Source organism: Carassius auratus, chromosome 13 (genome assembly GCF_003368295.1).
Source record: "Carassius auratus strain Wakin chromosome 13, ASM336829v1, whole genome shotgun sequence".
NCBI lineage: Eukaryota > Metazoa > Chordata > Actinopteri > Cypriniformes > Cyprinidae > Carassius > Carassius auratus.
In genome coordinates this window covers 2,137,591-2,165,540 of record NC_039255.1, presented here as the reverse complement: position 1 = coordinate 2,165,540, position 27,950 = coordinate 2,137,591, and the positions used below count along the sequence as shown (strand labels likewise).

The following is a 27,950-nucleotide window of genomic DNA, read 5'->3' as shown; positions in this document are numbered from 1 at the left end:
TATTTTCATGCGTGGGGAATAAAGAGAAATCGATCGTTCTGTGGAGCGATCCGCTCTGAAAGAGTCTCCGTCTAATGAGGATACCTTTCTAAAACAGAGAAATATTCTTTTCAATTATTGGACATCTATAGTGGAATATGATTTACATTAATGAGGCATCTGAAACAATTAAATGATGCATCGAGTTGTGGCTTAATTAGTAATGGCGGCCTGAGTTGTTGGGGTTTGATGTTTTTTGTGTGCAAATCTAATAACGTGGACAATGTTGATCATGTACGTGTCTCTTCAGAAGATTAGCCGAGCACTACATGCTCACTTCAGGAAACCGTAGGGTTTGCAGAGACAAACACTGGAAATTTGTGCTTCTTCTTTTCAGTCATGCATCTTCATGAAAATAGAGAAAGTTGCATATGTACAGATAAAGCACTTCTGGGATGCTTTAAAACATTGCATTTTCCAGCAAATACATCGGCGTGCACTTTACTAATCGAATCTGTTTACCTCATCTGAGCAGAAGCTGAAGGCACTGTGTTTAAGAAAAGCAATGATTTTTATGCGCTCTGATGGATCGTGGTATATTAACAAAACAGAATATAAATGAGACGTTTAATGTCTCGAGTCTTTGAGACGTCAGACGAGAAATGAGTTCAATAAAGTTGCAGAGAGACCTCTGAAGCTTCTCTTAACCTGATCATGTGAGCTTGAATTAATGATCTACATTATTCAGACCGGACGAGCTCATGATGGGAACGCTGGTCTCTTTAAACCTCACATGTCTAGGGCCCGCTCAAATGCGTCAGATTTGTTTTTCCAAATACTATTGTTTTCTTCACCACAACCCCCCCCCCCCCCCCCCCCCCCCAAAATTATATATTTTTTTCCCAAACTCGTTTTTTTCCCCCTCCAATTCTTCCTACCACCCCCCCCCATCACCACACCCCAAATTTGTAATTAAATGCATTTGAAATATCTAATTAAATATTACATTTTAAAAGTTTAACAAAAATGACATTTTTAGGGCCTTATGAATTTTTCCACCAAATGCTTTTTTTTTTTAATTCTTTTCTAGATTGTGATTTTTTTTTTCCTTTATTATTTTTATTCACTGTCTTTATAGTAAAAAAACCCGTGAAATCGTGAAACTTACACTTTAACATAAATTTATTACAAGTTTAACAAAAATGAAATATGAAATGTTTTCTTTTTTCCAAATTCAATGTTTTTTCTTGACTCTGTTTAAATGGTTAATTAAAATGTATTTTGGTTATCAAAAAGCATATATGATTAATTGCAATCATTTAGAGGCCTATGCTAATTTTTTTAAATTGTTTTAGTTTTTTTGCCGAGTACTGTTTTCTGTTTACAATTTTCTGGATTCCATTGAAATGGTTTAATAAAAGTTCATATGAATATCTAATCAACTGAATTCATAAAACAAATTATTATTATTATTATTATTATTAAATTTAATTTGGATTGTTCCATTTCCATTGTTCAAATGACGTCATGAAACTTTAACCATCTAATTAATCTTTCAATCAAATAAAAAATACACAAATCCTTGTTTTTATTTAGCAAACAAAGTGTTGCACAACAGGTTAACTATTAAAATTAAAGCATGGAAGGAAATTGTGTGAATATTCCTTAAAATAATGAAGTTTTGTTATTATTATTTTTATTAGTACATTCTACTGTATAAATTGTAATACACCTCTGTAATTTCTTCAAGTTAAGCCAAACTTTTATTTTGACCTTTAAGTTTCTAAGGATATATGAAATGGAGATTTTTCTTTTTGCACTTTAAAATTCAGCAACACTAGTTCAGATCACACTTTGATGAGCTCTTACTGGATCATGTGTGTGTGTGTGTGTGTGTTGTTGACTGTCGCTGGCGTGATGGTTTTATTGTGTTATACGCGGTGAGCGAGCAGGTTAGAGGCTCCAGCGCTCAATGATGATCGTGGCAGGAGTTTGGCAAACGAAAGCACCCATTTCACCGCTAATTACCTGTGCGTCGGGCCCCGGGGACGGACAGGGTTCAAGCGGCCCTTGTAGAGGCTGCCAGCTCCCATCCAGCGCGCTTTATAAAATGCTCTTTAATCCGCCGCACAATATCATTAACTTCGTAAGTGGATGAACACAATGGACAAGCAATTTAATTAACTTCCACTGCTGGATGTCGGGAGGGAGGCTAAATGAAATTAATGCTTGATATTTCCCCAGCGAGGCGGCCAACCTTGGGAACGGAGCGGATTGTTGGCAGGTCGGGATCGGCCAATTACACTTTGTTTAGATCTATCCGTAACGTTTTCTGCAAAAATGGGAAATGCAATCAGCGGTTTGGAGATCAATCACTGAAAAACACCGGCCACATTTAGGAAGATTTTAAAATAATGAGAGAAGCAGCCAGAGACGCTCAAAACAAAGCGACGCGAACCCGGCGTCTTCATATTAATGAGCTTTAATGTGCGCTAATGAGCTGGGATGTGAAGTCTTTGAACTGTAGGACAGAAGTTGTTTTTAGGCATTTTAGTGCAAAAGTGAGATTATCGAGAGTGAACAGTGTTTTAAAGTAGTTTTTAACATTTTATGTACTTAATTATTGACTTGGTTATTTTTTTTATTTCTTAATTATTTACTCAATTGCTTATTTATTCATTAATTTATTTTGCTTTATGTCTTTTAATGCTGAGAAAATAACTTTTATTCCACATTTTAGGACAAAATCATCTACATTTTTTTAATATATATATACACACACACACACACACACACACACACATTTATTTAACTCTTTCCCTGCCAAACACAGATTTTTCCGGGTTTTCACATTCTCACTGTTATACACTGGGGGGCGCTATTACGCATCTCCTGAATGAGTCCAGAATCTCCCGATCAAAATCACAGGCGAGGAAGATCTCATAAATAAGCAGATGCATATGAAAAATTATACGATCATCATCGATAAACAGCATATAAATGAAAACTGCCTAACCTGGTGGAGAAAGAGTTAAAAAAATGTATGCATTTATTTATTTAATTTGTATTAACTTTTTTATGCACACAATCATTTGGTAATTACATTTTATTCTTATTTACTCCGTTGTATGTTTATGTAGCTAGCTTTATATGGCTTCGAACGCAGAGAAAATACTTGTTATTCCATATTTAGGGAAAAAAGTATAAATTTATTGAAAACATTTATGTATTTATTTGATTTCTAAATTATTGACGTAGTTGCATAATTATTTATTTACTTGTGAGATTTTCATTTACTTTTGGAATAAATAAATGTAAAAAAAGGTTATAGATTAGTGTTGGCCATTTATGTATTTAGTTATGCATTTAGTTACTGTACATACTACATTTAATTCTTTAGTTGACTACTTATTGATTTATTGATTTACTCATTTCTCTTAAGTTCTCAGTTGACCTTGTGAAGGTTTTGAACTCTTCATGTACTTTTGAACAGTGTGTGTTGTTTAAATGAGTGTTGGTGAATGTGTTTAATATCAGCAGGTCAGATAAGAGACGCTGGTAGATACACAGTGCTGAAGGTACTTTTGTGGCTTTTACCGTGTGTGTGTGTGTGTGTGTGTGAAAGATATCGTTTTTGCTGCTTCATTTTTTTTTTGGAGCCCGTGATACTTTGAACAAGTTTCTTTGAATAAAACATTGATAAATAACAACATTTACTTAAAATAGAAATCTTTTGTAACAATATGCACTACCGTTAGAAAGTTTGGGGTCAATTTTTGAATAGAAATGTTTAATTAATACTTTTATTCAGCAGGGGTGTGTTAAATTGATAAAAAGTGACAGTAAAGACTTATATTGTTAGAAAATATTTATATTGTGAATACATGCTGTTCTTTTTAACTTTTTATTCATCAAAGAATCCCGAAAAAGGTAGCACAGGTTCCAAAAATATTAAGCAGCAAAATAACTAAAAGTTCAGAGGTTTACGTTGTGTTTTCAGCCTCAAACAAATTTAATTGAAATTCAGAAATTTTAATTTTTAAAAGGCATTCTTTAGTTATAAATAGAAAATATTATTATATATATATATTTACTTGATATCTTGTAAGGATTGAGAATAAACAGTGTTTGGTAAAGTTTGAGATTTTTCGGAAGAATATCTGTTAGATTGTGAAACTATAAAACACACACACACACACACACACACACACACACACTCGAGGTCCACCTTCACACATGATGAGCTCCTGAGTGCTCATCCTCACACACACCGGTCACACTCTCAGAGGAATCAAGGTCTGACCGTGTGGAAAAATGAACACTTTTATGTTTGCTTTATGGCTCATTTTTCAAAGCCACCGCAGAAAATCCATGAAAGGTCAGTGTCTCCGAGCGTGGAGCTCAGCCTGTGTCTCGTCTGAAGGCCTTCAGCTGCGCTTCACTCCAGCGCTGATGTTATTTCAGTGCAGACGCTGAAGATGATTCATGGTTTTCTGTGTGCTTCTAGTCGTCTCACTGCAGATCTTACAGGAAAACTACGATCACTGACTCAAACCTGCAGGAAATATTCACTCGGGATCTTACCTTTTTAATAACTGTTACTTCTATCTTGGTTTTTGATTATTTCGACTTAATATTTTTGTTTTCAATTTATTTTTAGTTATTTAGTTTTAGTGATTTTTATTGTAATTTTTATTACAAATTTAAAAAAGTATATATATATACATTTTTATTTTTAAAATGTAAATTTGTGTGTGTGTGTGTGTGTATGTGTATATATATATATATATATATTAGTGTTTTTTCCTTTTTTTTTACTGGGTAAAGACTAGTAAAGATTTATGCGGGATATAACTTGGATGTTTTATAGTTTTAATTACTATTAGTTCTATTGTAATTTTTGTTAATTTGAAATGGATTTTCTTTTTATATCTTCTGTTTTCACTATTATAAGTTTTCACTTATTATTTTTATGTGTTTTTGAAATTTTTATTACAAATGTAAAGATAATAAATTTGTAATTTATTTTTATATTTATATGTAGTTTTAATATATATTAAATGTATTACGTGTAGTTATTTTAGTATGTAAATTCAAAACTATGCACAAATGAAACGCTGGCAACTAGCTGAAATAAATGTTTTTTTTTTTACATTTAGAAATGTATTTTTAAAATTTTCAGTTTTCATTATAATTTAAATAAAAAAAATTGTAATTATTTGTGTATTTTTTTGTAAAAAAAAAACATATTTTTTTATCTGTTAAATTAAATTAAAATTGTAAAATGTTTTTTAAAAAATCCATTTTAAAGTTAAACTAAATAAAAATGAGAAACAAAGAAAAAGACTATATATATATATATATATATATATATATATATATATATATATATATATATATATATATATATATATATATATATATATATATATATATATATATATATATTTTTTTTTTTTTTACTGTTTTAATTTTAGTTTTAGTTGTAATAACCCTGTTCTTGTTTACTGGATCTACCATTATGGCTGGGTTATTGTCTTTCTATCTGCAATTACGGCGATTACTCATTTCCTCGTCCGGCCCGCAACAGAGTGCATTTTACTAATGGAAAATTAAGTAGCGCTCGTGACAGTCCGTTTTATAAATATGTAAAATACACTTTTAATTATTTGGAGTGAATCTGGCAGGTAATCGATAACGCTGGACGTGACAAACATACGCTTGACACTGGCCATTGTAAAGCGCCGTTATAAGATAAGAGTTTGCTGTCAGCGCCGGCCGGATCAAATTAATATTCGGAGTCTGTCACTGCGTGGAACAAATGGATTAATTGTGGGCCGCTAATATAATAGTTTCTTCATGAAGAGCTCAGGAGGAGATCGGCTTGAACTCTGACCTTAAATATTAATAAGAGCTTGTGTGTGGAATTATGGTTTATTCTGAGGATGTACAGCAAACACTGATCATAACATTAACGATAACGTTAGCTAAGATGAATAAATACTGCAGAATAGCTCATTGCTAGTTAATTAGTCAGTGCATTAACTAACATGAACTAATTGATCTTATTAGTGCAGTTGTTGTGTGGAATGAGCGTCTCCGTCTCCGTTTGAGGTGAAACCGAACATAAAGCAAACAGAAATAAACAGAAGGGTTTCCTGGAAGCTGACCTTCATCGCGCCGCGTCCCTCTTCTTCTCCTCCACGGGTCGCACTGGGAATGTTCTCATCAATTAAATGTGAACGCTGGGGTTCGTCGCGCTGTTCGTGCTTTTGACAAATCAGCAAATGTTTAATCTCAAGATGAGCCACGCGGCGCTCATAAATAATTCAGAGGGTTTCTGTGCCCACAGTCCTTCAGTGCCAGTCCACCATCATCATCTTCATCATCTTCATCACGCTCATTCACTGACGCACAGAAGAACTTTATTCAGGGACAGTTGTAGTTGTTGTGAGTGTTTGTGGAAACTGTGAAACACTACCATTCAAAAGTTTGGGATATGAAAGATTAAATATAAAAATGAATGCTTTTATTCATCAATGATGCATTAAACTGATCAAAAGATGTTTATAATGTAACAAAAGGTTATATTTCTAATAAATCCTGTTCTTTTGAACTTTCTATTCATCTGTGAATCCTGAAAAATTAAATGTATCGGTTTCCACAAAAATATGAATGTTTTGAACATTGATGATAATCAGAAATGTTTCTTGAGCAGTAAATCATCATATTATTCTGATTTCTGAAGATCATGTGACACTGAAGACTGGAGGAATGATGCTGAAAATACAGCGGAGCATCACAGAAATAAATTACACTTTACTATATATTCATATAGAAAACAGCTGTTTTAAATTGAATAAATATTTTAAAAATTTTTACTGTATATTTGACCAAATAAGTGCAGCTTTGATGAGCGTAAGAGACTTCTTTCAGAAACGCTGAATTTCTCTTGCAGCTCCTGATAAAGTCACCAGCCAGCTGGCACATAACTCTGTTTCGTTTACTCGCCAAGCCAGTTTTTCCTGTCGGTCGGATCTTGGCGAGTGTTGATTTTGGACCTGGACCTTCCATATTTGTGAAGATCAGTGAAGCAGAGAGACCTGAGAGCGTCAGATGGCCATTCAGTCCGTCTCTAACCGGTTCTATTGTGCTGTTTTCTTGCTTCCATACTGTATTCTCTGAGCGTTTGTATTCGCTGATGCTGGGACGTCCGTCTCCCATGACTCCCGAGCGTCTCTCTGTGTCTTTAGACACTATTGAGAGCTTTAGCCCACAGTTTTGGGCCACTGCATTGAGCCCCGAGCGGACAGGAAGCAGGTTTTGCTCTTTTTAGTTCAACTTGAGGACTAGAGGTGCAAAAGCCGCTCAGGAAAGCAGTTAGTGAACTGTGAACCGCATCAAATCCCCAGCGCCTTACGCCTGCGGGCTCCGTTTGTTTGGGCCGTCGACAGACACAGAAACTGTCTGATTGTTCGGTAAAAATTAAGAATATAATCCTATTGAAGTAAATCTTTGGTCATGCTAAACTCTGACTGTGCTGCTTTGAGCGGCTCAGATCGAGCGCTTTGACAGAATCGGCTCTGGCTATAATTTACATGTTATATTTGAGCGCCGTGAACTCCTTACATAAGAAAAGAGGCCTTTCCTTCATATTCATAAGAGCAAGTTTGTGCTCTTTGTGGTGGTGGGTTTTACATAAACACATGAACTTATGAAACACGACTGACATCACTTAATTCTACGAACCGTATCTGCTGGGAAATATCACTACAATGATGCATTATTGACCTGACAGTAATAAAAGTGCTAATTTCAGCTGGTTTTAGATTTATTTGCTACTTTAGAAAGTGGTGTTTAGCTGAAATGGGTTTCTTGTTATCGATATCTTGGTTGCTGATAACCGATATAAAGCCGATATATATGATATCAAAATATTTAAAGAAGTAAAACACATGCATGACATTTGCTGAAATGAAATCTATTTCAAAATACTTTTATTTAGATGCATTTTTGCAACTTTACTAAGTAGTGGTTAACCAGAACAGATTTTTTAAAATCTAATTGTAGATATAAAGTCGATTATATATTTTATCACAATATTTAATTCAAAAATGGTTAATTATTTATTTAATTAGATGTCTGTAGATGCATTTTTGATACTTTACAAAGTAGTGGTTAACCGATATGGATTTCTTAAAAAAAAAAAAAAAAAAAAAAAATGACCGATATCTAATGGCCGATATTTACAATATCACAATATAGAATAAAAAATTTAAAGACGTTTGCATAACAGTTGCTGAAATTCAATCAGAACAGATTCAATATGATGCATTTAGGTTTATTTGGTACTTTTACTAAGTATTGGTAAACCGATATAGATTTTTTTTTTGATAACCGATATCTCAGCGGCTGATATAAAGCCAACATATAAATATATATGTATGACAGTATTTAATTTAAAAAGAGTGAAACACATGCATAACAGTTGCTGAAATTAAATCAAATCATATATCAGCCAGACAGATGATAAAAAAGCCAAATATCAGCCGATATATCGGTAGACCACCATTTTCACAAAACAGGTGAAGAAATCCCAGATGCACATCTACAGCTAAGAAGAAGACAGAAACATGAAAACAACACACGTTTCTATGTTGAGTAAGTTCTTTCTCTTTGTCTTTCAGGCTCTGGGATGTTGCTACTTCATCCACGAATCCTTGAAAAACATCCAGCAGTTTGATTTCAAAGGTACGTGTGTCCCTTTAATACGGCGTGCCATCAATCCCATCAGATCCAGCGCGGTCAAGGTTGTTTCAGAAGCCATAAAACATGCTAAGATGGAGAAACCGATAGGAAACAGTAATGCTTATTAATATTAGGATTTAATTCATGAGATTTCAGCCTGTGGTAATAGTGCACTCAAGCTATTGGACAGTTAGCTGTGACCTCATCAGCGGTAGGGGTCAGAGGTCGTGTGTCCCGACGGTCACACTAATTAAAGCCACTCCCCTTCAGCCCCGCTCAAACCCAGAGCTCTTAAAGACCACCATATCTCTGTCATGATGGCCGTAATCACGCTCTCCATCAATCCTGAGCAAATCTCACGCCAGATCAGATTTCTCCAAGATATTCAAGGAAAAAAACATTTTACATTTACATTTATATTTACATTTATTCATTTAGCAGACGCTTTTATCCAAAGCCACAAGTGATTTCCATTAATTCTTTTTAATTTTTGCTTTAAAAAATAAAGTATTTAAACTTCATGTTACTAACTTATTAATTTATGCTGATTTATTTATGTGCAATTAATTTATGCCGATTACAGTAAAAACTACTTTTGTAGTAATCGCACAAAAACTGTAAAATAAATTCAAGTAAAGAATCTGGATGCATTATAGTCATGAGAGTTAAAAAGAAATGATATAAATATTTGTTACTTATATATTATTATTATTTTAAATAATTTTAATGCATTTAAACCATTTCTTTTTCTTTTTCCTTTTGGTTTTATGTTCTTTTAAATTATGCTGATATACATGTAAAAATATTTATAATTATTATACTTAAAGACTACAGTTTTGTAATGGGAATCATCCTTCAGAATAATAATAATTACACCAAATCTCAAAAGTAGATTCAAGGGAAGTATGTTATACTATCGAGATTTTATATAGTTTAACAAAAATTTAAAATAAAAGTTTGCCCATGTATTCATGTAAAATACTGCAATATTCCTGTTTGTATCAGAACATAAAGTGTGAGTGTGTGTGAGTGTATGTGTGTGAGTGTGTGTGTGTGTGTGTGAGTGTGTGTGTGTGTGTGTGTGTGTGTGCGTGTCTGTGTGTGTGTGTGTGTGTGTGTGTGTGTGTGAGTGTCTGTGTGTGTGTGTGTGAGCAGTAGGTGGCGCAGTTGCCCTGAGTGCTCTGACTCTGATAATCATCTCTGAAGCTCTGCATGTTCATCAGTGCTGTTTTCTTCCTCCTGGTTTTCCTTCACACAGCCAAGAAGTTCAGGAAGGTGGTCGGGAAGGAGGTGTGTTCGGACGCTCTTCCAAACGCAGCCTCGCTGGAGAAAGAGAAGTTTCCTCAGGACTATTTCCCCGAGGTGCGTCTGCTTCAGTCACATCTCTCACATCAAGCTCTGCATTGAGAGGAAAACGTCTCCCTGATGTCCAGAGTTTATCAGTGGTTCAGTCTTAAATCATTACAGCCCTGAATATGGCAGCCCTGCTGAACTCGGCTGAATTTACAAATAAAGAATTTGTTTGAAAAATACATTAATGGAGTAGAATAAAATAAAATTTACTTTATAAAATAAAAACTTATTTAAAAATAGCAAAAAAAAACAAAAAAAACGTATTTTAATGAATAATATATATTTTTTAAAATAATAATTTATTTAAAAATGAGTAAAAATAATTTTCAAATACATTATTTAATTTAAAATAATAAAATAAAAACAATAAAATATTTTTAAAATAACTTTTTAAAAATAAATGACAATATTACCCGAAACCTGTAATTGAGATCAATTTCAGTGTATTATTTCCTCAATAATAGCTAGTTTTATTTAGCACTCAGTTCTTCTGCAATCATAAACTGACATGAGATTAATTAATATAGTGACTGACACTCACAGTTTCTCTCAGAAAACAAGCAGCTTTGTCATAATTATAGCAGAAACACTAAATTAAATATTAAGCTGTACTATCTATGCACAGAACTTCTGCACACATTTTCTGTTTTTCAATCACATTTAGGCAAAGTGTTTTCTACAGCCCTTCTGAGTTCTGATTCTTGAACACACTTTAATTTGGGATGTTTTGGTGCATCACTACTAATGTTTGATTATGGATGAGTTAAAGCAATGAAGCACAGCATTAGTTGTGTGGTTTCCTGCATGTTTTCACTCTGCTGATTGATTGTGAGCTGAATGAAGTGTGTAAGTGTGCATGTTCTAGCTGTGTGTGGAGCATGTTAGAGTGATTTATCTGTGTCCTGTAGAGCTCATCTGGATCCTCCTGTAAATATCAGCACAAGCTTGAGAGAGCTGGCCTTTCACGGCACGCTTCCTCCTGATGAGGAAACAATGACGCGACAGAAGAGAGGAGACCCAGGCAGAAGAGTTCTGATGCATTGATTTACGCGCTCCCGAATCGTAATGTGGGGCCGTTTAAAGCAGCAGATTTGTGTCGTCTATCAAGGGCTTTCTCAGGAGTGAGGAACGGCTTGTTATCGTAGATCCAGCCTCTTATGAAAGATGAATTAATTTCACTAATGCTTTAATGCAGGTTTCTGGTGAGGCTGGCGATAACCTCGGCTTCATCCCGTGATTTATGCCGTCTTTTAGTAGATGAAACCGGCCGGATTCGCCATCCATCTGCCTCGCTACAGGAATCCTATTAACAGCGGCTGCTCGGTTCGGACGCTTGGCACTGCTCTGTGGAGCGCTCGCTCTGATGTTTGGGGAAATCACAGAATATACTATCACATGAGACGCGCTCGCAAGCGTTTGATCTGTGCATCCAGCAGCAAGGGTTTCTGAAGAACTCCTCAAACAAAGAAAGGTCTTGCACTGAGAGTCTTGAGATGCAAAACAAAGATTAAAAAAAAAATTAATAATAATACAAATTATTATCTGCAGCCAGTGGATTTGTCACTGCAATAAAATACAATGAAATACACAATTATAAAATAAAAAGGTAAACAAATTACAAATTATTTTATATGTATATGAAAAAAATTTAATGCATAACATTTTGCAAATAAATAAATAAATAAAAAGTTTTTTTTTCATTTTCCAGTGCAAATGTCTAAATGTCATTAAATCAAGATGGGAAAAATAGAGAAGTCACTGCAATAATATAATGATTACATTTTTAATTTTTATATATATATTTTTTTTTTTTTTTTTTCTGTGCATTAAATGTTGCATGCACTGCAAAAAAAATAATAAAAATAAAATAATATATATATAAAATCTTCCAGGGTGTTTTTGACATTTACAATGGATTAAATTTTAATTTAATTTAAAACAAGACAACAAAAAAATAGTTTTTTTTTTTTTGCTGTTTTAAGAGCAGAGATATTCTTGACATGTCTATGACATCACCTGCGCTCCCTGTTTGATTGACAGCCGGCGGTTTCCCCAGCAGCCAATCAGAGAGGAGCCAGCTCTGATGGATGGTGTGTGGTGTGTGTTTGTACCCTTGACTCCACAGAAGCCTGATCTTCACTGGTTTGTGTGATGAGCGTGTGACCCGTCTCCTCTCGAGGGCACACCGTCCCGTCCGTGAGTTATGGCTTTAAGTGCTGCTCCAGTCAGCGGCACAATATTAATTGAAACGCTGAATAAGAGCGAAGCGCACAGAACAACAGATGCTGCTTGTGAAAGGTCGGGCTGATGGATTCTGACATGATGCTGTCCTTTAATCAGGTGCTTTATGTGTGTGATGCACATCTGCAGGCCTTCAGTCCTCATGAAGGTTTTTGTGTGTTTTGCAGTATATTTGATTTCAGAACAGTGACAGGAAGTACTCGCTAAACTCAATATTTACACTCGTTAAGTTGATTTACAGTCGCTGGATTTAAAGTGAGCTCAGATCTCATTTTGACCATTTGAGTTATGAACAGGCCTCAGTCCACTTCACATTGTGTGTGTGTGTCTGTGTGTCTCTCTCTGTGAGTGTGTGTGTGTGTCTGTGTGTGTGTGCGAGCAGCTTCACTCGATCTGTGTGGGGTGTGACCCGTGATGAAGGGTGTAGTGTAGATGTGATTGTGACCCGATCGCATCGCTGCAGCTTCACATTTACAGGAAAAGTTCACTTCCTGCTCTTTTATCTCTTATTTTGTCCAGTTTCATTTTATTGCAGTGACCCGTCCAGTGACTGCAGATATTACGTGTTTTCTGTCCATGCTTAAAATGTATTATAATATTTATTAAATCAAAATTTTAATATATTTATTTTTATTTTGTTTAGTTTATTAAAATGTATATTATTGTTATTATTTTATAGTATAATTTATTATATTAATTTTATTAGTCTAATTTAATCTTATTTTATTGCAGTGACTCAAGTAGAAGTTCCTTTTTTATTGTTTTATTTCACTTTATTTTACTTTAGTTTTGTCTGCCTATTTTAAGGAATAGGTCATTTTATTTTATTTTTATTTTTTTATTCAATTTAATCTTATTGTAGTGACCCAAGTAATAGTTTTATTTGTGTTATTTTATTTTATTTTATTTTTATTTTATTGTATTTATTTTTATTAGTATTTTTTTTAATCTAATTGCAGTTACCAAAGTAATAGTTTTTTTTTTTGTCTATTAGTATATTTTTTTTATTGCAATATGTCTTCTTATTTTTTTATTGTCTCATTGAATCTTATTTTATTGCAGTGACTTTCTCCCCTTTTTTCAGTCCATATTTAAAGGAATAGTTTATGTGCTGTAAGATACGGAGATGATTTTCTGTTCTTGACATCATCCGTTGACTTCAGATTAATTCAAGTATGCAAATGTAATTGAATTTAATCCAGTTAATCTTGTCCTAATGCCGACTGAAAGAAGTGAGGAGCTCGAATCGCTCTCAGGCTTTTCATTTGCATCAGAGTTCTGAAATAAGATGAGTCCGTCTGTAATGAAGTGACCGGGCCGGTAATTAGTTTATTCATCGCTGCAGTTATCTCCCCATTAGAGATCTCAGAGAGCTTATTTATTTCTCTCTCTGTGAAATGCTAATCAGGACATGTCTCTTATTTAATAACGCTGAGAGTCGTGTGATCCGATGGTTCAGATTCTCCAGAGCTCGTCTCAACATGATGTTTCCTCCTCAAGCACAGTGAAGTCCAGTTTGTCAACTCATATAAATTACAGTGATGTGTACGCACACTTGAATCAGTATTTAGTACTATCAGTATGAAGTATTTAGGGGTGCATGCATTTATATTATATCATCATAGTCCAATACTGGCAAAAAGGTACTTTGCATGAATCGTTTTCGAGCAACAAAGGAAAAACATTTTTTCAAAGGAAAATAAAAACCCAATCTTGGTCTTAATTTCTTTAAAAGTATATCAACATGAGAACTAAAAGTACATTTATCATCCAGCCAAATTCAAGATATTTATAGGATGCGACTCTCTCAATCAGAGTACCGTCAAAAGTTTTAATCATAAAATAATTTAGTGATAATCTGGAGCGTGTGAAGATTTTTTTTTTTATTCATCACCAATTTTAGATTATCAAGTGAAGTCTGAAATAAATGAAAAGCATTCTAAGCATTCAAAGGAATCCATTGCCACTTTTATGAAGCCATTGTATAAATGATCGTATCATCTGCATAAAAGTGAACTTTTACAGTCTCTAATCCTACACCGAGTTCATTTATGTAAATGGAAAATAAAATTGGTCCCAAAATTGAACCTTGAGGGTTATATATATATATAATGTATTTCTTATTGTTAAATTACATTTTATGATTTTATTTTATTGCTTAATTGTATGTTGTATTTTTTTCAGTTTTTTTTTTTAAATATTTAGTTTTTTTGATAAAATTTATTAGCATATTTTATATCTATATATTTCTTATAATTTTTATTAATTGTTTTATTATTTGTTAAAATAAATTATTGTTTATTTATATTTTTATATTTATACATATAAAACTAATATTATTTATTTTCTTTTAATTTAACTGTATATATAAACACACATATATACAGTACATACATACAGTATATACATATAAATATAGTAAATTTTTTATTTTGTTATTTGGTATAATTTATTTTATTGTTTAGATTTATTTATATTTTTATATTTATTTATTTATTTTTAATTTTATAGATTTCGGTCTGGTCAAACTGGAAAAGTAAAGCACTGAAGTGATCATTATCACAGAATCTTGTCTGTCTCTCCAGTGGAATGATCACATGACTGTATTTGTCTGCAGGGGAATGCAGGGGACGAAGGGATGTGATTTAGTTGAAATGTCTCTGATCTGATGGTTTTTCTCTTCCTGCAGTGTAAATGGTCCAGAAAAGGCTTCATCCGAACCCGATGGGCGCTGGCTGACTGGTGAGTTCATCTCCTCCTCGTAAAAATATTAACCGTAATTAAATTAAAACAACCAATAAAACGCAAAAAATACAATTGTCAAATTAAAGAAATCAAAATTAAACTGTAAAATGATTTTTAATAAAATAAATATTTAAAAATTAAATGATTAAAAATAACACCAAAAATATAATTTTCTTTTAAAAAATATTAAATTTGCAATAAAAGCAGTCATAATAAAACACTTACTAAAATGATTTAAATTCAGATAGAATTAAACCATAAAAATAAAACACTAAATAACATTTTAAAATAATTAAAATTAAACAAAAAAAAATATTTTAATGAATTCAAATATGATGAATCGTAAACAAAAAAAAAGCTGTAAATTAGATTACAGTTGATCTCGTTAGTATGAGAGATGACACACAGAGAGAGAGAGAGAGACACACAGAGAACAAGAGCAAGACAAGAGTCTGAACGAGGGATGAAGGGAATGAAAAGGTGACGGAGGAGTAACAGGCTTAGTCTCGCCGCACTTTAAACCTGATTACTACTTCTTTAGCACTAGAACTAGAACAGAGAACCAGATGGACAGATTCATATTAGTCAGTGAGCACATTCAGGTTTGGAAACACTTTCTGTGAAGCCTGAGGATATAATAATGGTGATCATCTGTCTTTGTGTAAATAATTGTAGGCATGCATAAAAAAAACATTGAGGTTTCATGAGGGAACTGCAGGAAAAAAATAAAAAAAAATGTTACAATAAAAATAATCAAAATTAAATGCGTGCTAAATTATAATTAATTAAAATAAAATGGGTAATTATATAAATATTATATCAATTATAAATATAAACATACGTAATGTTTTTTAAATACAATAAAAGCAATACAAATATTGAAAAACATGGTTTTATTTTTTTTCAATAAAACAATAGTAGAAGTGCATCAAAAGAACACACTAAAAATAAGATATTTTTAATAAAATTATATATATTATATATTATATATATACATTATTATTATTTTATTTTTTTTGTACATATATATTATATCATTTATATTATATAAATTCTAAATGAATGGAAAAAAAAAACTGTTAAAACAAATTAAAATAAAATTAAAATAAATAATAAATACTTAATGACAATTATTGGGGGGAAAAAAGAAAATATTTTTTAACTAATTTTAACAAATTTTAAGTAAAACCAAATCAAATACAACTGTTTTTTCTATGGACTTAAATAAAATATTTTAAAAATAAATCATAATTAATCTCTTTCTAAACTCTGAAACATTTTCAAAATTATTTCAAAATTTATAAAATTAAAATATAGTAATGTTAAAAAAAATATAAAAGAATACATTTAAATTAAAATAAATAATTGAAAATCAAATCAGTTAAAATAAAACTTGCCTGCATGTCATGTGACAATTAATCCAACATCAGAGAATCATGAAACATTAATCTGAGATCTCAGGGGGACTAATATTCTAGATTAAAGGTGTTCAGCTGATTAAAACATGCGGGGATCACTGAAATAAACTCATTCTTTTTGGTTTCAGTCCGTGGTTTTCATTTAAAGAGTAGAATGCAGGTGAACCCATGCAACTGGAAATGATCATGTGATTTTATTGTGCTCATTATAATTAACAGGGTGCATGTCGTGTGCTATGAATGCATTCATATTCATATATTACACTTGTTGTTTTTTAAGAGTGTTTCTTCTAGCTATTTCTGTCTTTATGACATTTCCATTCATGCATTTGACAGACGCTTCAGTTCAGAGAGACTTTGATTGCATTGAAGGTGAGCTTGTGATGGGTTCATGCGTTCACTGAGGATGTTCTCTCTCTCAGTGCCTTTGACCTGGTGAACATCCACCTGTTCCACGACGCATCTAACCTGGTGGCGTGGGAGAAGAGTCCGTCCGTGTACTCGGGGACGAGGCAGAAAGCGCTGAGCTTCGTGCTGGACAGGTGAGACAATCTGAAGAAATGCTCATATCAAGTGCTCATGAATCACGCCAGAGCGGAGGTTATTAGGCCATCAGTTACCTGATTTACAGCCGGGAGGACGTTTAGAAAGACCTTTCTGGGTGCTTACATTGAGGTCTCATAAACTTGTTTTCCTCTGATTAAATTACGGTCTCCAAGTGTTGCGTGTAATCTGAAGTAAGGTGCTTTTAAAATGAAAAAAAAAACTAAAAAGATGATCATTATTAAATTATTTAAATGTTATCTTTAAATCGAATATTATTAATAAATAATATTAAAATTATTTAATTTAAATTTACAATTAATTAAATCATAGAAATCTGTGTATATATATATAAACAAATAAATATTAAATTGAAATAAACATAAAGAACTGTGATCAAATTAAATTATTCATATATCTACTTAATATATCAAGGAAATATTTTAGAGCAAATGGGTTCGAGAATGATTCAGTTATTATTAAATAAGAAAAGTATTAACTTAAAATCTCTTAAGAAAATGTAGCTAAATAATTCTATTGTTTTAACTTCATTTACATACATTTTAATTAAATCATAAAAAAGTTAATAAAATATTTTAAAAATAAAATTCATCAAAATTACTTGAAAACATCACCAAACAACTTAAAAATAATTTAATGTATTGTTAGATTATTGATATATGAGCTTGAAGTCTCAGTATAAATATTTTAGCCCAAATGTGTTGATCTAATAAATAGTTTTGTGTCTCGCTGGAGCAGAAGCGTGTTTCGGTGCGGCCCGTTTGAGGCCAGTGGGAACAACACCTTCCCCCAAAGCAGTGAATAATGTCGGGCTCTTTTCAGCGGCGCCACTAACCTTTTGGCAGCCACCAGTGAAGTCTATTCTCCTGTTGTGATGGAGGAGGACAATGTGGCTCAACAGCCTTTTGAATGGAGCTGCTACCTCCAACAGTGCGGTCATTCAGAGCTGGTTGGGAACCGACTTTAGGCCCATTGTCCACCGTTCTGTAACTTCAGCCTCCCCCTGCACTCAGACCTCGTCCCGTTTACAACCCTCGTGATGCATTCTGAATCTCTGGACCTGAAGAACCGGTATTTTATAAAACATATTTTTCAACTAAATGTGAATGTGAAAAAAGTCAGTTATGAATTAACATTTTTTGAATTTCGTTGAAATTTCAAATTACACGTTGGACTACACCCAAAAAAACTATCATGCAAAATTTACATATATTTTTTTCAATATTGATGAGAAATGTAATTTGAATCTTTCGCCATATGAAAATTTATAAAAACACATAACCTGAGAATTATTTTTTTTAACCCCATTGGAATGAATGGGGTTTTATTAAATTCCTTTGAAATCATGACTCATGCCTGCTCAAAAACAGTCCAAAATTATAAAAATTACATATTGTTTTCTTACAAAACAACATCAGTATTAATTAATCTTGCTTGCATAGGTTTTCACTTTCAGACGAAGAAGATTCTGCATTGGTTCATCAGTAACCAACAAAATTAAATCCTGAAAGTGTATGAGATACAGGGAACTTGCTAAGTACTTTTAAAGATGGACACTAATTTAACTTAATATATCATAAAAAAATTAAAAAAGTTATTTTTGACACCTAATGTGACTCCATACGCACCACGGGTCAAAAATGACCCGAGCACGAAACCTCTTTAATCTCTTAAGACATGATTGTGAAAAATCTGTAAAAAATGAATGATGTGTGTTTAGGGGATCTGAAAGCATGTGGCAAGTTTCGCTCGCTTACTAGAAACGATGCATTTGTAATTAATGTTTATGTATGGAGACGCCCCGAATGCGTCTCGCCCATCAGATGAACTCAGTATCTCTCAGAGCCTCCTGGGAAGGATCCTGAAAGAGCGTGACACGATCAGTTCCTCAGTCTTTTGTGTGCACAGATATGTTCTTCCATTCAGAAGATGTGCTCAGGTTCAGTCCGGAGCGGTTTTACATCACAACTGTGAAATCTGGCCTAAAAGAGCCCCATTGTGCCCCGCTTTTATTTTCACACCAATATAGTCCATTGTCAGGCGGCTGAAGTTAATTTGATCAACATTGGAGACATTTAACTTTTCTGTTCAGTCAAAAGGCTTGTTTCACGCTCATTTTTGGCCCATTGAAAAGCCGTGATTGGCAGAAAAATAATGTCGCCGTTAACAATTCAGGGCAATTAGTTTCCCAGGGGGAAGCGCCGGGCCGCTCTGGCCGCCACACAACTATTCTTTGTGACTTTACGGATGGTCATCAGTCAACTGTCAGGAGACTCAAAGAGGCGCCCGGATAAATGTTTCCCTTTTGGCTTTTCCCAGAACAACAGGCTGAAAGAGAAAGAGGGCGAGCGAGAGACACACACACACACACACACACACACACACCAGTGGCTGACAGACACGCAGTTCCCAAAGCATTCGGTGATGTACTCAGGATTGTTTTTATTTTATACACTTTATCATGTTTAAATTATTAATTTATTAGACTTTACTACGACATTACTATTTTTAATAGACGTTTTTTTTTATTAATTTTTAAGAATTTACTGTTTATTTATTTCACAAAAAATATAATTCAGAATATAATTTAAAAAAAAAGTTTAAATCACTAAATCCGCCCACACGCATCATTTTTTATACAATAAAAGTTGTAGGATTATTTATTTATTTATTGCCTTTATTATCTACACAGACTTTTATATATATTTTTAGCAAATACGTTTACTGAGTTTATTTCACTATATAAAGTGTATATAATGTATCTGAATGTGTGTGTGGCTGTGCGGGGTGTTGAAGTCAGTGTTGGGGTGTGTGTGTGTGTGTGTCCTGTGTTGGGGGGTGTGTGGGAGGGATCCGAGCTGTTTTTGTGGCTGCTGATGTGTGTTAGTGCGCCGCTGCTGAATGGAGGTATTAGTGTCGATCAGCATTGACTTTGTTAGCTGCCTTCTCACCCTGGGAGGCCCAGAGGTCAAAGGTTAATCAGTCAGCCAGGCCCCTTCACACCCTACACTCATACACCTCTCTCTCTCTCACACACACACACACACACACACACACACACACACACACTCACAAACAGGTTTGTTTTTATGAAAAGTGGGGACATCCCATAGGTGTATTAAGCGTTTAGAAAAGTGGGGACACGGGGTAATGTCCTGAAAAGTCTCTCTTCTCTTTGTAATACCTGTTATACCCTTGTCTTTTTATATTTATATAAATATTACCTTATTATTTTTTTATTTTATTTGTAAAATTATAAGATAAATAAATAATATTTTATTTATTAAGTGCTTTACTTTCATATATACATTTTTATATACGCTGCATAATTGTAAGTTACACTGCGTACAAAAACAAGCACAAAAACTGTGTTTGAGTGAAAGTGATTACAGCATAACCCATAACCCCTCAGTGACCACACACACACCTGACCGCTCCGAGGGAATGCAGTCAGAGGGTGGTCACCTCTGAAGGTCAGAGGTCATTCCCGAGGCCTCCGGTGGTCCATTGAGCCTGCCGTCAGTGAACACATTCCCTGGATTCTCCTCCGCTGCCTCAGCGGTGTCTCCAGCAGCACACAAACACAGCGCAGTTTACACCTGCATTACTAGAGCTTTAGGACGCACTAAAACACTGGGAAGTCTCACATTTATGCCTTTTTTTTTTTTTCAGTAATTTACAAAATAAAAAATGTAATACAGTAAATAAAATAAAAATAATTAATAAATGTATATAAAAATACAAATATTTTTTAAAATATACATTTCACTAGACAATATTTATAAAATTTAAATAATAAAAAGAAATATATAAAAATAATAATAATAAATGTTATATATATATATATATATTTGTTTTACTAAATTAAAAATGTTACATTTAAAAATTATATATAAATGCAAATACATTTATTTATACAAGTATATAAATATTAGAATACAAATAAATATTTTATAAATGCAAATATACATTTATATTAATATTTCAATTTGCTACTTTTCACTACAGGCATGAAATATATCTTATTTGTTTATAATGTTTACAAAATAAAATAAAAATATTTAAATGGAAATAAAAAAGTAAATGTACATATTTATTTACATTCATAAAAGTATTATAAAAAATAATAAATACAAATAAATAATATTTTTTTTAAATATGTACATTTCGCTACTGACTTAGTTACTGACACAGTTCACTGTGTTTACTCCGTGACTTGGGCCCCCAGGGGTCGGGCTAGAAGTCGGGGCCCGGCGCGTCACGAGAGCTTTAGGAAACAAGCGTGTAAACAGAGCGTTACCTTCTGACCCGCTGCTCATGACTCTGAGCTGAGGACAAAACCCCACAGCCAGCGCATTAGACACTAGTACTGAGATAAAGATGCCCTCGCTCGCCCACACAGAGAGAGAGAGAGAGAGAGAGAGAGAGAGAGAGACGCGCTGCCCTTGCTCGCCCACACACACACACACACACATACAGAGAGAGAGAGAGATGCTCTTATGTCACACTCACTTTATGCACAGTGCTGTGTGTCTCTCTCTCTGTCTGAGCTATTGATTTTTTAACCGTTTGGTGCTCTTCGGTAATTTTTGAGTGAAAATGTTTACATTTAATCATAATTCATCATAGTAATGTTGGACATGATTTGAAAGGTTTAAAAAAAAATAGCCACACTTGTGCTGTTCATGTTCACAAATTATTGCAGTGGAAGCGAAGGGGAAGTGAATTCCATCTAGTGGAAGAGTTTGGAACAGCAGCCAAAAAAAATCTGACTTTTTTTTTTTATATCAACCTCAAATTCGGAACACAACTTGGATTTTGATTTATGAATTTGATTTTTAGCATACAACATATTTTATAAAATATGTATTTCATTCAAAACATTTTTTTAATGTTTGTGAATTTTTCAAAAACGTAAACTAATTTTAAGTTTCACTTTCTTTTTTTTTTTTTTTTTTTTTACTTTTTCCACTTCAGCAACAACCTGCAAAAATCTAAAGTGTTTTCTTTAAGGAGTCCAAAATTAAGTCTGCGCTCAAAAAGGGGTTAAAAGTTAATAAATAGCTATTGTGCCGATTTAATTTAGTAAAATAATATACAATTCAATGCTGTAGGATGCAGGAACCGAAGGCATCAGATCTGTTGATGTCATCAGTGTATGTGTCTCAGATCGGTCAGCAGTGGGTTTGAGCTCACGGCGAGTCGAGTTTGAGAGCCAGTGAAGCGTCAGAGATGTAAAAGTGTGTGTTTTATGAGCGCGGAGAGGTTTCTCTTTTACAGGACCATAAATACATTGTTATTAGGTGTTAGGAGTGAGCTGAGATTTATCCCAACGATTAGCCGGCCCAGCATCCTCCGTCCATTAATCCACACACACACACACACACGCACGCTCGTCCAGCTCAGACTAATTCTTCATCACTCGCTCAAGTAAATGATTTGCTCTGGGGAGTTAATTATCCCTGGATTAAGAGGTTGCTGAGACCTGCATGTGCGTGAGTCTTGAGCTCTACACTTCATGAAGATAAAACACTCACGAACCCTCACCAGTGGAGGAGTGACATCATCGGGTCAGCTGTCAATCACCCGTCACGCACTCGTCCACTAGGTGGGGCTCCTGCACTGATGCTCACTAGTGACCGAGTGTGTCTCAATCTCTCCGCAGGATCACGGATCAGCGCTTCGAGCGGCTGCCCTACTTCATCTTCGGAGACTTCAACTTCAGGCTGGACTCCAAGCAGGTCATCGAGGTCAGTTTTTAAATACTACAATTCATTAAAAGTATTTATTTCATAAGCAAATTAAACAGTACCAGAATGATGAATAAACCGGATGAAATATTAAATGAACACCACCTTTACTGATGCAAGTCCCAGCATTAAGACATTAGTTCAGTGAGGTGGTCAAAACCTAAAGCTTTTATTGCATCGTGTGTGTCTGAAGGGCCCTCACTAGTGTCTAAAGGCATCATTAGCACACAATGAGTGTCCGAAAAGCCTCCTCACAGAACAATGCTGCTCTGCAAACACAGCTGGGGCCCTGAGGAGGGCCGTAAACCAGCTCATTGTTCTCACTCAGGTCCTGTGTGTGGCAGGAAGGAGGCTTGTTGAATTGCTGCTCGAGCTGTAAAATAAAAAGCCACAAATCATACAGCATTTCAGATAGTTTGATTAGTGTGTGTCTGTGCACAGGGTTGGCTTAATATTACCCACAATCCCTTGAGCAGCAGTTTGTTCGGCCTGTGCATCCATCAGGGTCATGGCTTGTATGAGTCGACATAAACAAGCCTCAACGTTTATTGGGTGTGTGGAATATTACAGAAGGCACGTCTTGATTTATAACACTGTGTAAATACATATGAAACTGAATTTAAAGTCTAACCGGGAACTTAAAATCATTATATTTGTGATATTAAGTAGTTTTCCGCACTTTTTTTTTTTTTTGCAACATCCAAGTGAAAGATTAAACACAAACATGTTAGAAAAAATGTATACAATTATAAATTTTATGGAACATTATTTTACACTTTCAGTCTATATGCTGCTCTCGATGGAAACACTACAGTACATTTCATTATCTGCAAGAGAATCATTGTGTGTGTGTGTGTGTGTGTGTGTGTGTGTGGACTAGGAACTAGTTCAACACTTTAATGATAATTAACGTCAGCCGCACAATTAGTGTTGGGTCCGAGCTCGACTCAGATTGCGCGGCTGTATTGATTTTCCTCTCTGCAGTTTTACTACAGATTGATTTACACCAGTGCACACTAACTCACACCAGTTTATTTAAGGGTGCACCATATTTAATCATGAAAATGTCTAAATATAAGTAGTAGCAATGCTGAATATTATATTCAGACTTCTGAGTGCACTGACTCTGATTATTTCACTTGTTCAAAGCTATTTTATATTTAAAGACATATTATATAAAGGTTGAGACGAAGGTTCAAGAGTCTCAGGATTCATATTTTAATGTCAGAGTAAATGAAAGTATGAGAATATGATCAAACCCGTGTCACATGTGACCACCTGATTCCCTTTGACCCCGCTGTGGCACAGAGGTGCATGCTGGGATGTGATGGGAGCTCAGTTTGTGTGGTGACCGCGGCTCGGCCGTGTGCCTGGACTCCAGTTTATTTAAAATCCCTCCTAATTAAACTTAATAGAATGTAAATGTAATTTGTGGGAATATGGCGGCCGTTCCAGTCTCAGGATTGATGGGGGCCGACAGCGGGGGTTAATCACTGACGTGATCTACGGAGCTCGTGACATAACTCGTGATGTGTTTAATTAGAGTGTATTGGCTGGTTGATGGGAGGACGCGCTCGCTCTGACGCCCCCTTTCTGCAGCGCGGGGCGGCACATGTAAACATCAATCTCTCATTCTTTTGTCCTCTGTCCTTCTGAGAGCTGAGCAGCATGAAATTAAAGGTGGGGCCGCAGCGAGGCCTGCTTGTACATGATGTAAACTGCTCATTAATGAGGCTCATAAAACTTTCATTTTTCAACATTTGAAGAGCTTTCTATTTCATGGCCTCACGCCAGCGTCAGTTTGTATTTACATGGAAATAGAGAAAAAGCTCTTTGTGTATGTGTGTGAGTGTGCTGTTCTGTTATATATTACGTTACGTTGTGTTTCGTTTTTTTTTTCATTATTGTTACATTGTTACGTTATGTTGTTTTGTTTTGTTATGTTTTAAGCTTTTAAGTTGATTTGTGTTATATTACGTCACGTTATGTTTTCTGTTGTTACATTTGTTACGTTTTATGTTGTTACATTGTTGTTTTTAATGTTAACTTATGTTTTGTTACATTATGTTGCGTTGTGTTATGTTACATTGTTATGTTTTATGTTACATTTCATTCAGTTTTATGTTACATTACGGTATGTTTTGTTATGTTACATTGTTTTGTGTTACGTTATGTTACATTAAATTTTTATCCTGCTACTAGTGTGTTCTAGGGGGGTTCTTAGGTAAAGATGATAAAGACAGTTCTTTGCATCTTGTATCTCTATGTGTTTGGGTGTGTGTTTGTGTGTGCACTGGCTAGTGTGTTTGTCCATATGCGCTTTTGGACATGCACACATGGCAGAATCTGTGGTGGATAGAGACTTGCAGTCGTCTGTGTGTGTGTGTGTGTGTGTGTGTGTGTGTCTGTGTGTGTGTGTGTTAATTCATTCTTACACAACAAAGCTCCATTTCATACAGTGTTTGTGCATTTGGCCCATCATAAATCAAAAGTGGCAGTGGCATTAAGTACACACTACATTAGTCAGGCTAATTAATTTTGGGACACATCCATCCATTAGTCAGTGGTCCTGTGTTTCACGGGACAGATAGAGAGATCCTGACGGCCGCTGTCAAACCAACCATGAAAACACACACACGCACAAGTGTATCTTCACACACAGGCAAACACATCTGCGTGTTTACACACATCTGATCTCCATCCAACAGTGTCAGATGGGAGCGCCACTCAGCTCAGTATACACTATACACTCACTCACCTAATACTGGGATCAGATCTGGTCTGATGACTGACTGAGAGAGTATAAACTGATCTGGAAATATACTGCAGAGGAGAATATATCACAATCACTGGAAGGATGGATGGATGGATGAAAAGAGGTGGATGGATGGAGGGATGAAAAGAGGTGGATGGATGGATGGAGGAAAAGAGGTGGATGGATGGATGGATGAAAAGGTGGATGGATGAAAAGAGGTGGATGGATGGATGGATGAAGAGATGGATGGATAGATGGATGGATGGATGAAAAGAGGTGGATGGGTGGATGGATGAATGGATGAAGAGATGGATGGATAGATGGATGGATGGATGAAAAGAGGTGGATGGGTGGATGGATGAAAAGAGGTGGATGGAGGGAGGGAGGAAAAGAGGTGGATGGATGGATGGAGGAAAAGAGGTGGATGGATGGAGGGATGAAAAGAGGTGGATGGATGGATGAAAAGAGGTGGATGGATGGATGAAAAGAGGTGGATGGATGGATGGATGAATGGATGAAGAGATGGATGGATAGATGGATGGATGGATGAAAAGAGGTGGATGGAGGGATCGATGGATAGACGGATGGATGGATGAAAAGAGGTGGACGGATGGAGGGAGGGATGGATAGACAGATGGATGGAGGGTTGGATGGATGGAAAGATAGATAGACAGGAAAAGATAGGTGGATGGATGGATATACGGATGGATGGAAAGATAGGTGGGTGGGTGGATAGATAGATAGATAGACGGATGGATAGATAGAAGGATGGAAACATGGATGGATAGATAGATAGATAGATAGATAGATAGATAGATAGTAACTGGTTGTGTTTGGTGTGTGATCTGTGAGCTCTTCTTGTTCTCCGTCTGTAGTTGATCAGGAAGAGTTGTGTAACGATGAGTTAATCTCTCCAGCACAATACTCCTCTTCGTTCAGCGTTTGCTCCAGATACACACACATGATCTCTGATGACCTCGTCACATGGACAGGCGTCTCTTTTCTCCATCTGTCCCTGCCGTGTGTGTTTAAAAGCACTAACAAAGAGCGTCACACATGGCGGCGAGCGACATGCCTTTAATCAGAGCCTAATTAAAACTGAGAGAGTGAAGAACAGCCACTGTTCCTCTCACAGCCTCATTAACAACAGGCCGTTTGAGCGCTGTGTGTGCGTCTCTGGGCTGATGTTGGCACAGCTGGAGCGGAGCGATGGGAGCGAGGGCTTCGCCTGGCACAGACATCACAGGACCAGAGACACACACACCCACACTGGAACACCTCAGATTAGTCTCAGTTCATTCATTTTGTACATCATTGTTTATTTTTGTTAGATAACTTTTTACTTTATTTTATATGTATTTTTTTTATTTATTTGATATTTTATGTTACATTGTTTATTTTATTTTAGTTGGATTATTTTTTACTTTTTTAAATTTTTTGTATTTTGTTTGACTTTTTATTTATTTGTTTACTTTAATTTTTTATTTTATGTGTGTTGGGTTAAGACTTTTATTTCATTTATATAATCATTTTTTTATTTTCTTTTTGTTTATTTTACTTATCTCTTTTCAACTTAAATAGTTTTTCTATATTTATTTTAAATAATTGATATTACTTTTTATTCATTTATATTTTATTTTATTTTTGTTCAGTTTTTTTTTTTAAGATAAGGTCATTTTTATTTATTATTTTATTTTAGTTTACTTATTTAAAAAAATGTTTTCATCGTTCTGTGTGTTTGCTTTTGGCTTTGTTATGTATTTTAACTGTAGTGTATTATATTTGCATGTTACACTGGGTTTTGTTTGCAGATGTTTTATTCCTTCATGACGTGTAGATGCATCAGAGTTGTTGAGATCACACCATTATTTCTCATTTCTCAAACATTAATCTTAATCTCACAGTGGCGTTCATCAGCTCTGATCCTGCGGGTGTTTTCTCTTCTCTGTTGTGTGTTTGACTCGTCTCACGAGACACTCGCCCGTCATGTTTCAGAGAGCCATTAAGAGGCACATCTTGTCTTTAATTCCTCCTGTGATTTATCTGTGCTGTATTGAGGCTTTTCTTTGAGTGCAGGATGAAACCTGCAACTGTTTCCTGTTTCATGAGGCTGGAGAGGAAGTAGTTTGTCAGCTCCATCTGGGTCAAACTATCCTGTACTAGTCACAGAAGAGCGCTGGGTTTAGTACTGAGATGTTTAAACATGTTTAATGTAAACATTTACACTTCAACACAGAGATGAAGACACTTGACAGTCTTTATTATTAATATAATCTTTACAGTGTTTATAGTATTTACATCCTTGTTACTATACCTAATTAAAACTATTTAATAAAAAAAAAACATTACTTAAAATAAACATGAGCTGAAATAAAATAAATTATTTATAACTAAAAC

The 27,950-nt window shown here is 34.6% G+C and overlaps 1 protein-coding gene across 3 annotated transcripts in view; it reads left to right on the top strand.

The window, feature by feature from the left end:
* Window positions 1-27,950, top strand: part of LOC113112317 (type I inositol 1,4,5-trisphosphate 5-phosphatase-like) — an 88,808-nt gene that overhangs the window by 35,771 nt on the left and 25,087 nt on the right. For all 3 annotated transcript variants that reach the window (XM_026277767.1, XM_026277768.1, XM_026277769.1), the window contains exons 5-9: window positions 8,667-8,730; window positions 9,986-10,089; window positions 15,011-15,063; window positions 16,907-17,026; window positions 22,714-22,798. In XM_026277767.1, the coding sequence (XP_026133552.1) occupies window positions 8,667-8,730; window positions 9,986-10,089; window positions 15,011-15,063; window positions 16,907-17,026; window positions 22,714-22,798 (426 nt within the window). The remainder of the gene's footprint in view (window positions 1-8,666; window positions 8,731-9,985; window positions 10,090-15,010; window positions 15,064-16,906; window positions 17,027-22,713; window positions 22,799-27,950) is intronic.